General features: G+C 42.3%; 1 protein-coding gene across 6 annotated transcripts in view; it reads right to left on the bottom strand.

The window, feature by feature from the left end:
* GALNT10 (polypeptide N-acetylgalactosaminyltransferase 10) overlaps positions 1-12,705 on the bottom strand; it is a 227,749-nt gene that overhangs the window by 130,504 nt on the left and 84,540 nt on the right. For 3 of the 6 annotated variants that reach the window (XM_089909593.1, XM_022590207.2, XM_089909595.1), the window contains exon 2: positions 1,141-1,227. The exons of the other annotated variants lie outside the window; for them this stretch is intronic. In XM_089909593.1, the coding sequence (XP_089765719.1) occupies positions 1,141-1,227 (87 nt within the window). The remainder of the gene's footprint in view (positions 1-1,140; positions 1,228-12,705) is intronic. 6 annotated transcript variants of the gene reach the window in all.

The following is a 12,705-nucleotide window of genomic DNA, read 5'->3' as shown; positions in this document are numbered from 1 at the left end:
TGAACGGTTAAAATGATAAATATTATGTTATGTATTAACACAATAAAAAAAATTATACCTCCCTCCTCCATGCACCCCTGCCCTGCCTCACCCACAAAAAGTAATCCTTCCAATTTTCAAACCTTACATATTCTAATGCTCTCTTGGAGATACATTAGATGTATATTAACATATTAAAGGCTCTGTGAAGTCTCACAAAAAGGAAAGCTGCCTCACTGTTTAATCCAATATTTCACAAATTTATCTGATGAGAAGTTCCCACCACCACCCCCTTCAGCTAGAGAATGATTAATATCCTCGGGAACCCATGGACCTTAGTTTGCAATGCTATGCTACTAATGACAGGGTTTATGAGGGAGAACACAACAGGGTTCCTCCCCTGTGCAATCAGTTTTCTGGGCTTTTCTTTAAAGCACATAGACATGGAACAACTACAAAAGATTTCAAGTTGACATACTGATTTGGAGGGAAGGAAATAAAGTTTACGATAATATCAGATTCTTCTAAAAGAAAGCTTCAGTCAAGTGCGGAAGCATCTGCCATCCATCCATTTACTCATCTAACCATTCATTCATCTATTCATCTAATGATCATTTCTTGTGCAACTACTATTTGTTGGCCTTGGGTTAGGTGCTTCAGGAAGTAACATAAAAGAAATGTTTTTTGTCTACATCAAAGGCCAAATTTGACACCATTTCATTCTAAAAATTGCTACTGGAACCTGGGAAAAGAATTATTCTCCCAAAATAATTGTTCTGGGAACAGTTCTGCAGAGAGCACTGGGGCTGGGCATTGAAGGATGAGTATAATGTGGGCTGGTGAAGTACCACAGAAGCAAAGGTGATCAGGTTGCCCAGAATGTTTCCTCTTTTGCCTTCTACTCACACAGAAGACTGCAGACTGTTTTAGACGCCTGGCTTCTTATAACTCTGGTTAATGGACCACTGTACATTTTCCAGATGGTTTCTCACACATAAATTTCTCCAAAAACCTTTGCTTAGCTTGAGAAACAATGGAGTTGAAGTCGGGAGGGGGTTCTTGTTCTTTTTGTCTAGAGAATTTAATAAGATTTCTCAGGATGCCTGTGGTAGACAGATTGAAAGAGTGGCCCCAATCCTCCAGCCCTCCCTGTGTCCATACCCTTTGCAGTGGGATCCTCTGGCTCCTCCCACCGAGAGATGGAGTCTGTTTCCCCAGCTTCTGAATCTGGGCAGGCTCGGTGACTTGCTGTGGACAAAAGGAGGAGGCAGAAGTGACAGCGTGCCAGTTTTGAGCCCAAGCCTCTAAGACCTGCACTCTTCCACCCTCGTGTTTGTTCATCTGTCTCCTCAAAGGGAACAAGCCCAGGCTAGTATATGCTAGAAGGAGGGGAGGGGCAGGTGGAAGAGGAACCATGTGAAGAACAACCGAGGTTATACCAGACTAGCTGACAGCCAGCCAACCCCCAAAGATATGAGAGCCCAGCAAGGCCAGCAGAGCCACCCAGCCCACCACGGCTGGTCCGAGATGCATGAGACAGCCCAGCCGTGACCACAGAAACTGCCCAACTGACCTGTAGACCTGTACGCAATAACACATGATTGCTGTCTGAAGCCCCTGAGCTTCGGGGTCGTTTGTCATGTAGTATTGTTTGTGGTCATAGAGCGATAAAATGACTTTAGAGAGGATTCAGAAGATTCAGTTCAGTTCTGTGTTTGCATCCAAGGCACCAAACAGAAATATAACTTGCAATCCTGCCACCCTGCCTTATTTTTAAAAGATCCCAATTATACCTGTCTTACAACGCTCAGTTCAAATACCACATCCTCAAGAAACCCTAATTCTACCCCCTTCCACTTACACAATAATCTTCCCTCCCACTGACCTCTCACTGTGCCCACTCTACCCTTCTCCCTTTGGAAGTTAGCCCTTAAGGTCTCAAATTACAGCCATTTGCATACACGTCATTCCTCTCTACTGGGTCCTAAACCAGTGCTTTCAAACTATCTGTGATGAAGAACCGCTTCGTTTTAATTTCTAATTCATCGCGAAGCAAACCATCTGTGGCAGGCAGGATTCTAAGAATGCCTTCCAATCACCCTCATCCTCTTACACTCCCCTCCCCTTTGAGTGTGGGTAGAACCTGCGAACGTGATGAGATATTACTCTACTGATTATGTTATGTGGCAAAAGGAGATTATTCAGCTCGACATAATCTAGCCACACAAAAAAGAAGAGTTTTCTCCATCTGGCAGTACAAGAAGTCAAAGTGACTCAAAGAGTGAGAAGAATTTGATGTGACATTGCTGGCTTTGAAGATCCAGGGGCCATGTGTGTGGTTTCTAGGAGCAGAGAGCAATCCCTGGCTGACAGCCAGCAAGGAAATGGGGACCCCAACCTACAACCACAAGGAAGTGAATCTGCCAACAAGCCGAATGAGCCTGGCAGTGGATTCTTCCTCAGAGCCTCTAGACAAGAGCCCAGACTGGCGACACCCTGATTTCAGCCTTGTTAGACCCTGAGTAGAGAACCCGGTTGAGTAAACTTGGAGTCATGACTTACAAAACTTTGAGCCAAAGAATGTGCATTGCTTTAATACAGTAAGCTTTAATAAAACAAGTTTGTGTTCATTGTTACACAGCAACAGAAAACAAATACATCCCCATATAAAGTGGCTGATTATATTTTCCAAAAGTGGCTGCAACAAAACCTTATGTCCCACATGTTCTTCTAGAACCTTTCCACAAGCGCATTACGAGATGGGATCTAGATCCCCTCCCTCTGAAGTCCGGTAGAACTTTGTGAATCCTTCAAGCAATGTGACTTCTGAGACTAGATCATAACAAGGTCATGCACTTCCACCCAGCTCCCTTAGGACACTGGCCAGTGGAACCCAGCCATGCTGCTCAGAAGAAGCATCCTCGTGGAAAGGTGACCAAGGCAGCAGCCTGCCAGCTCTATGAGTGAGCCATGTTGGAGGTGGACCCATGGGCCCCGGTGCAGCCACCCTGCAGGCACTGTGTGGAGAAGAGGTGACCTGAGCTGTCCACCCCTGCTCAAACTGTAGATCTGTGAGCAAATAAATAACAGTTGTTGTTTTAATCTACTAAGGGTTGGGGCGGTTTGTAAAGCAGCAATAGTAGCTTGAATGAGTACGCAGCTGGCGCCTGTAACTCACCACGAGTTTGACAACACGTGAACTGATCCATATCTATTCAACAAAGCATGTCCACTGAGCACGCACTTGGCTGTCGTGGCAAAGTCCAACTGCCATAAAAGTTTCTAAATGCTTGTCTTCAATTTCTGTGTTTATTCCACTGTGTACTGGCGCCATTCTGCAGGCTACACTTGGGGAGGCCTGGCTGTAAAAGATCTCTGGGCCACACCCATTCTTATTCTTTTCTACATCCTCCCAAATGCCTGGTAAAATTCCTGGAAATAGCAGGAATTCGGTAAAGGTTTATGGACTGAATAGAACATTCAAAGAAAGCCAAGGCTGGAAGCTCAACTCACTCATTTTATAGATGGTAATGTGGTGGTCCAGAGAGATGAAGGGATATACTCAGGGTCATGGGATGAAAAAGTGGCAGAGCCACAGAATTCCTGAAACCTTCTAGTGTAGGCTTTGCCAACTCAACTGCCTGCAGGTGAAGAGGGGTGGCCAGGTGTAAGATAATACAGAGGATGGAGGCTGGTGAAAAGTTGCCAAGTGATGGTCAGCGAAAACAGATGCTCAGTTTGTAAAAGAGTCTGGAAAATTCAAATTTCTGGAGACTATTTCTTGATTTTTAACATACTATCTGGATAAACAAATATGTTTGCACGCTAGATTTGGTCCAGTGGGCCACCAACTTGCAATTCCTGAGCACCTCTAATTTATAAGTAAGGAAACTGAGGTCCTGAGAGGTTAAAGATTTAACTAAGAATATACGGGAAGAGATAGCAAGGCCATTTTATGACTTGTCTAGGAACTTGGTGATGATGATGATTAGAATTACCAACACTTATTGAACACCTACCATGTGCACGGCACTATGGCAGGCACTTAGACCTACGATCTCATTTAATCCTTTTGACAGTCCTAGAAAGTAGGCACAAGTATTCCCCCTTTCTACAGATTCAACAAGAGACTCAGAGAAGCTAAGTAGTTCGCCAAAATCATAGTGTAAACAAGCAGTGGGTCTACATTCTTAACCACACTTTTACAAGGTGAATGAGTCTTCTCCCACCTCATACCATTTCACCGTCCCCTTAGCATCTGGCCTATCAAAGCCCCAGGTTCAGATTTACCTAGAAGAGCTGCAAAATCCACCTGTTAACATTTCTCTATCATTTCAACCCATCTAAGGGTGACCTGTTTGCTGTCCCCCAGAGTCTGAGCGACACTCAGCCGGTGCACAGCTCAGCCTTCCCAGGTGCTGACTCCCCAGAGGGGTAGGGGGCATCTGCAGCTATGCAGTGAAGCAGCAGCTTGTACCTCAGGGCTAGGACGCCCCAGCTTCTTTGCTAAACAGAAGGGAAGCATAGGATTGGGGAGGTGGGAGGGGCCTGAGAGAAATCATTTAGATCTGTTATTCCCAAACTGCATTCAATGGATCCCTTAGAGATGCAGCAAACAGGAGCTGGGGGCGGGGGACCCTGGGCAAGAAGGGATCAGATTTCTTCTTCATCCTACATTCATTAGGCTTCCAAGTAAGATTATATGACAAGTGTTCTACTGCTAAAATACAAGTTTGAAAACCAGTGATCTAAGCCAACCCTTCATTGCATTTTTAAAAGACAAACCCTATAATTTGATTTGCAATTATAAAAATAATAAAGGCACATGGTGAAAGATTCAAAAACTCAAAAGGGTATACAATGAAAAATAAAAATCTCTTCCCACTTCCAACCCCTAGACCCACTCCCTAGAGAATAGCACTATTAATCATTTACTGAGTATTCCTTCCAGAAATTTTTTTTGAATTTTATATATTTTTTTATACAGCAGGTTCTTATTAGTCATCCATTTTTTACACATCAGTGTATACATGTCAATCCCAATCACCCAATTCATCCCACCACCATCCCCACCCCCCCGCGGCTTTCCCCCCTTGGTGTCCATACGTTTGTTCTCTACATCTGTGTCTCTATTTCTGCCCTGCAAACCGGTTCATCTGCACCGTTTTTCTAGGTTCCACATATATACGTTAATATACGATATTTGTTTTTCTCTTTCTGACTTACTTCACTCTGTATGACAGTCTATAGATTCATCCACGTCTCTAAACATGAGCCAATTTCATTCCTTTTTATGGCTGAGTAATATTCCATTGTATATATGGACCACATCTTCTTTATCTGTTCATCTGTTGATGGGCATTTAGGTTGCTTCCATGGCCTGGCTATAGTAAATAGCACAGCAATGAACATTGTGGTGCATGTGTCTTCTTTGTGTGTGTGTGTGTGTGTGTGTGTGTGTGTGTGTGTGTGTGTGTGTCTTCTTCAATTATGGTTTTCTCTGGGTATATGCCCAGTAGTGGGATTGCTGGGTCATAGGGTAATTCTATTTTTAGTTTTTTAAGGAACCTCCATACTGTTCTCCATAGTGGCTGTATCAATTTACATTCCCACCAACAGTGCCAGAGGGTTCCCTTTTCTCCACACCCTCTCCAGCATTTGTTGTTTGTAGATATTCTGATGATGCCCATTCTAACTGGTGTGAGGTGATACCACATTGTAGTTTTGATTTGCATTTCTCTAATAATTAGTGATGTTGAGCAGCTTTTCATGTGCTTCTTGGCCATCTGCAGGTCCTCTTTGGAGAAATGTCTATTGAGGTCTTCTGCCCATTTGTTGATTGGGTTGTTTGTTTAATATTGAGCTGCATGAGCTGTTTATATATTTTGGAGATTAATCCTTTGCCCATTGATTCGTTTCCAAATATATTTTCCCATTCTGAGGGTTGTCTTTTCAGCTTGCCTGTAGTTTCCCTTGATTTGCAGAAGCTTTGAAGTTTTATTAGGTCCCATGTGTTTATTTTTGTTTTCATTTCCATTACTCTAGGAGGTGGATCAGAAAAGATCTTGCTGTGATTTATGTCAAAGAGTGTTCTGCCTATGTTTTCCTCTAAGAGTTTTATAGTGTCCAGTCTTACATTTAGGTCTCTAATCCATTTTAAGTTTATTTTTGTGTATGGTGTTAGGGAGTGTTCCAATTTCATTCTTTTACATGTAGCTGTCCAGTTTTCCCATCACCACTTATTGAAGAGACTGTCTTTTCTCCACTGTATATCCTTGCCTCCTTTGTAATAGATTAGTTGACCATAGGTGTGTGGGTTTATCTCTGGGTTTTCTATCCTGTTCTACTGATCTATATTTCTGTTTTTCTGCCAGTACCATACTGTCTTGATTACTGTAGCTTTGTAGTATAATCTGAAGTCAGAGAGTCTGATTCCTCCAGCTCCATTTATTTCCCTCTAGACTGCTTTGGCTATTCAGGGTCTTTTGTGTCTCCATACAAATTTTAAGATTTTCTGTTCTAGTTACGTAAAAAATGCCATTGATAATTTGATAGAGATTGCATTGAATTTGTAGATTGCTTTGGGTAGTACAGTCATTTTCACAACACTGATTCTTCCAATCCAGGAACATGGTATATCTCTCCATCTGTTGGTATCATCTTTAATTTCTTTCAACAGTGTCTTATAGTTTTCTGCATATAGGTCTTTTGTCTCCCTAGGTAGGTTTATTCCTAGGTATTTTATTCTTTTTGTTGCAACGGCAAATGGGAGTGTTTCCTTAATTTCTCTTTCAGATTTTTCATCATTAGTGTATAGGAATGCAAGAGATTTCTGTGCATTAGTTTTGTATCCTGCTACTTTACCAAATTAATTGATTAGCTCTAGTAGTTTTCTGGTGGCATCTTTAGGATTCTCTATGTATAGTATCATGTCATCTGCAAACAGTGACAGTTTTACTTCTTCTTTCCAATCTGTATTCCTTTTATTTCTTTTTCTTCTCTGATTGCCATGGCTAGGACTTCCAAAACTATGTTGAATAACAGTGGCAAGAGTGGACATCCTTGTCTTGCTCCTGATCTTAGAGGAAATGCTTTCAGTTTTTCACCATTGAGAATGATGTTTGCTGTGGGTTTGTCATATATGGCCTTTATTACGTTGAGGTAGGTTCCCTCTATGCCCATTTTCTGGAGAGTTTTTTTTTTATCATAAATGGGTGTTGAATTTTGTCAAAAGCTTTTTTCTGCATCTGTTGAGATGATCATATGGCTTTTATTCTTTAACTTGTTAATATGGTGTATCACACTGATTGATTTGCGTATATCGAAGAATCCTTGCATCCCTGGGATAAATCCCACTTGATCATGCTGTATGATCCTTTTAATGTGTTGTTGGATCCTGTTTGCTAGTATTTTGTTGAGGATTTTTGCATCTATATTCATCAGTGATATTGGTCTGTAATTTTCTTGTTTTGTAGTATCTTTGTCTGGTTTTGGCATCAGAGTGAGGGTGGCCTCATAGAGTGAGTTTGGGAGTGTTCCTTCCTCTGCAATTTTTTGGAAGAGTTTGATAAGGATGGGTGTTAGCTCTTCTCTATATGTTTGATAGAATTCACCTGTGAAGCCATCTGGTCCTGGATTTTTGTTTGTTGGAAGATTTTTAAATCACAGTTTCAATTTCATTAGTTGAGATTTGTCTGTTCATATTTTCTATTTCTTCTTGGTTCAGTCTTGGAAGGCTATACCTTTCTAAGAATTTGTCCATTTCTTCCAGGTTGTCCATTTTATTGGCATAGAGTTGCTTGTAGTAGTCTCTTAGGATGCTTTGTATTTCTGCGGTGTTTGTTGTAACTTCTCCTTTTTCATTTCTAATTTTACTGATATGAGTCCTCTCCCTCTTTTTCTTGATGAGTCTGGCTAATGGTTTATCAATTTTGTTTATCTTCTCAAAGAACCAGCTTTTAGTTTTATTGATCTTTGCTATTGTTTTCTTTGTTTCTATTTCATTTATTTCTGCTCCAATCTTTATGATTTCTTTCCTTCTGCTAACTTTGGGTTTTGTTTTTGTTTTTGTTTTTTTGTGGTACGCGGGCCTCTCACTGTTGTGGCCTCTCCCATTGCTCCAGACGCGCAGGCCCAGCGGCCATGGCTCACGGGACTAGCCGCTCCGCGGCACGTGGGATCTTCCCAGACCAGGGCACGAACCCATGTCCCCTGCATCGGCAGGCGGACTCCCAACCACTGCGCCACCAGGGAAGCCCTAACTTTGGGTTTTGTTTATTCTTCTTTCTCTAGTTCCTTTAGGTGTAAGGTTAGATTGTGTATTTGAGATTTTTCTTGTTTCTTCAGGTATGCCTGTATAGCTATAAACTTCCCTCTTAGAACTGCTTTTGCTGCATCCCATAGGTTTTGGATCGTCATGTTTTCATTGTTATTTGTCTCTAGGTATTTTTTGATTTCTTCAGCGATCTCTTGGTTATTTCATAACGTGTTGCTCAGCCTCCTTGTGTTTGTGTTTTTTATGTTTTTTTCCCTGTAACTGATTTCAAATCTCATAGCATTGTGGTCAGAAAAGATGCTTGGTATGACTTCAATTTTCTTAAATTTACTGAGGCTTGATTTGTGACCCAAGCTGTGATCTATCCTGGAGAATGTTCTGTGCGCACTTGAGAAGAAAGTGTAATCTGCTGTTTTGGGATGGAATGTCCTATAAATATCAATTAAATCTATCTGGTCTATCGTGTCATTTATAGCTTGTGTATCCTTGTCAATTTTCTGTTTGGATGATCTGTCCACTGGTGCAAGTGAGAGGTTAAGGTCCCCCGCTGTTATTTTGTTACTGTCGATTTCCTCTTTTATAGCTGTTAGCAGTTGCCTTATGTATTGAGGTGCTCCTATGTTGGGTGCATATATATTTATAATTGTTATATCTTCTTCTTGGATTGATCCCTTGATCATTATGTAGTGTCCTTCCTTGTCTCTTGTAACATTCTTTATTTTAAAGTCTCTTTTATCTGATATGAGTATTGCTACTCCAGCTTTCTTTTGGTTTCCATTTGCATGGAATATCTTTTTCCATCCCCTCACTTTAGGTCTGAATATGTCCCTAGGCCTGAAGTGGATCTCTTGTAGACATCATATATATGGGTCTTGTTTGTATCCATTCAGCAAGCCTGTGTCTTTTGGTTGGAGCATTTAATCCATTCACATTTAAGGTAATTATCAATATGTATGTTCCTATGACCATTTTCTTAATTGTTTTGGGCTTGTTTTTGTAGGTCCTTTTCTTCTCTTGTGTTTCCCACTTAGAGAAGTTCCTTTAGCATTTGTTGTAAAGCTGGTTTGGTGGTGCTGAATTCTCTTAGCTTTTGCTTGTCTGTAAAGCTTTTGATTTCTCCATCGAATCTGAATGAGATCCTTGATGGGTAGAGTAATCTTGGTTGTAGGGTCTTCCCTTTCATCACTTTAAGTATATCATGCCACTCCTTTCTGGCTTATAGAGTTTCTGCTGAGAAATCAGCTGTTAACCTTATGGGAGTTCCCTTGTATATTATTTGTCATTTTTCCCTTGCTGCTTTCAATAATTCTTCTTTGTCTTTAATTTTTGCCAATTTGATTACTATGTGTCTCGGCATGTTTCTCCTTGGGTTTACCCTGTATGGGACTCTCTGTGGTTCCTGGACTTGGGTGGCTATTTCCTTTCCCATGTTAGGGAAGTTTTCGACTATAATCTCTTCAAATATTTTTTCAGTTCCTTTCTCTCTCTCTTCTCCTTCTGGGACCCCTATAATGCGAATGTTGTTGCGTTTAATGTTGTCCCAGAGGTCTCTTAGGCTGTCTTCATTTCTTTTCATTCTTTCTTCTTTACTCTGTTCCGCAGCAGTGAATTCCACCATTCTGTCTTCCGGGTCACTTATCCGTTCTTCTGCCTCAGTTATTCTGCTATTGATTCCTTCTAGTGTAGTTTTCATTTCTGTTATTGTGTTGTTCATCTCTGTTTGTTCTTTAGTTCTTCTAGATCTTTGTTAAACATTTCTTGCATCTTCTCGATCTTTGCCTCCATTCTTTTTCCAAGGTCCTGGATCATCTTCACTATCATTATTCTGACTTCTTTTTCTGGAAGGTTCCCTATCTCCACTTTGTTGTTTTTCTGGGGTTTTATCTTGTTCCTTCATCTGGTACATAGCCCTCTGCCTTTTCATCTTTTCTATCTTCCTGTGAATGTGGTTTTTGTTCCACAGGCTGCAGGATTGTAGTACTTCTTGCTTCTGCTGTCTGCCCTCTCCCTTCCAGAATTTTTAATAAGGAAACTGAGCCGCTGAGGTTGGTTTGTCTGAGAGTATTCATCCAGGGCTATCCTGGACATTAAGCTCCTGGCATTTCTCTGTTCCTTTGTAACTTTCAAAAGTATTAAATGTTTCCCCAAATTGCAAACTCTCTCCCTAAACCACCTGCAGCTTCAGAAACCATACATTATGCATCTTCTGCCCTCATTCACTGAACAGGAAAATTTCATGTCTTTTTCATGTGACTATTTCCCCACGGTCTTTGTTTCACATGATGGAGAAATAACCAGAATCACGTTGTCAACTGGCCAGTGTTCAAGCCTAAAAAAGTGCACGTTCAGCAAGCCATTGGGGCTGCTGGACTGGAACTCAGGCTTGAATCGAAGTCCTAAAAGGGGCAACATCTCCATATCCTCGGCCTCAAGAGTTCTGTCAAGAGCCTCACTGCCTATCTGGGTACACTGCCAACCTCTCCACTGGTCTCCTGGCCCTCAGGCAGCCGCCCACATTTCCCAACCTTCCTGTCTGCTTCCTGTGCCTCAGTGTTTCCCCTGGCAATGCCCATCTGTGGCCCCCTTTCCCATCTGCCTCCCATCCTGGACTCATCTCCAAGCTGAGCCCATTTCCTTCCTGATAGTAAAGAGTGTATTGGAAGACAGAGCACTCAGAGCCTCTTTCTCTCCTAGAGAAGACCCAGAGGGCCAATGTTTATTGGGCTTCCTATGTGCCAGGCTATGCTAGGCAATTTACAAGTCTTATTTTCACAAGTCTGGAAGGTGACACTATTATCATCATCCCATTTTACAGATGAGGAAACTAATTAGGAAGTGGCAGCTGAGATAGGGACACGGAGCTGGCTAACCCAAAGCTCAGGAGGGACTTCTTCAAGTTCCTAAAGCTGGGAGTTGCCTTTGACCCTGAGGCCTCTGACATCACGTCTGCCCAATACACTGCCCACATCATGTTCCTGAAGGGGATAAAACACCCACTGCAACTCTGGCAGACTACCAGCAATTCCCCTCTCCCTGTTATCCAACAGCCCAGCTCCTTCTCAAGGCTCCTGAAGTGGACTCTGAGCATGAGAGAAGTCCATGGACCTGTGAAGAAACTGATTCTACTTGACTTGCCAGTGGAGGTGCAGACCCTTGCTGTTGCCTAGTTACCCATCTGGAGCTTAAGCCACTGCCGATCACGCCCCTATTTACCTTCATTAATCAGATTGGTATGGCTCCCTCTGGAGTGGGGCTCAGCCCTCCCTGTGCCCCTGGGATAAACAAGGAGGTTGGGAGACCCTTCTTGATGAAATGACTGAAGTACTGTGGGGCAGGCAGCCCTGGAGGCCAATGTGGATGGGAAGATGGCCACAGAGGGGCCACTGGGAACCAGGGTGGGAAAAGAGAGGCTGGTTGTGGACAGCATTCACTTGTCAAGAAATTTCAGCTATCACTCAGAAGGCAGAAACACGCTGCCAGGCAGGGCATAATTATAAGATGTATATTTGGGCTATTCAAAAGGAAGGCGTGACATATATGTGGAACCTAGAAAAATAGTACAGATGAACCGGTTTGGAGGGCAGAAACAGAGACACAGATGTAGAGAAGAAACGTTTGGACACCAAGGGGGGAAAGTGGCAGGGGTGGTGGTGGTGGGATGAATTGGGAGATTAGGATTGACATGTATACACTGATGTGTATAAAATAGATAACTAATAAGAACCTGCTGTATAAAAAAAAATGAAATAAAATTCAAAAATTAAAAAAAAAAAAGAAAAAAAAGGCATGAGACCTGAGAAAATAGCTGTCTCAGATTGGAAGGTCCCCATTTCATTTCTCATGCTTCTAAAAATTACACGAGAAGGAGGCAGAGTGGGCGGGGCAGTCTCTCTGTCTTCACCCCACAGAGGGCTGGTTTTCTAAGAACACGCTCTGTCGGCTGACCTGAATGTGCCGTGGACCCTACCTGCATCTCTGGCTTTCAACTCTTCCTTCCCTCTCTTGGTGTGGGTTTTAGTTTCCTAAAGGAGTCACAGATGACTGGACATGTGGCACTTATGGGGCCAGTGTCTGAAATATATCAGGGCTCAAAGAATGCAAAGTTTATAGATGGATTAACTTGAGCTTCCTCGCCAGATAGACATAAACACAAGACAGACAGACAGACACACCCATACATGCCCTTGGACTTGGAAAGCCTGAATGTAGCAAAATTATCCAAAGAAACCCATGACTCCATCGTTAACCCCACATGAAGTACTATCTACGTTACATATAGCCCCGCCCTCATTTACAGGATTTAAACATTTGTCCAGGCTACTGTTTCTCCAATCAAGTCCACTTTCTCTCTCCTCTCTCTCTCTCTTCTTTTTTAAGACACAGAGTGAGCAACAACAAGCTCCTCCCAGCAGCTTAATCCCAACTGGTCACTTCTTGATGCAGGAGCTGTG

The sequence above is a fragment of the Delphinapterus leucas genome, chromosome 3 (assembly GCF_059928025.1).
Source record: "Delphinapterus leucas isolate spDelLeu-1000000601 "Yukka" chromosome 3, BTC_Dleu_Yukka2, whole genome shotgun sequence".
Classification (NCBI taxonomy): domain Eukaryota; kingdom Metazoa; phylum Chordata; class Mammalia; order Artiodactyla; family Monodontidae; genus Delphinapterus; species Delphinapterus leucas.
The sequence above is the reverse complement of the archived record's forward strand: the minus strand, read 5'-3'. Positions and strand labels throughout refer to the sequence as shown.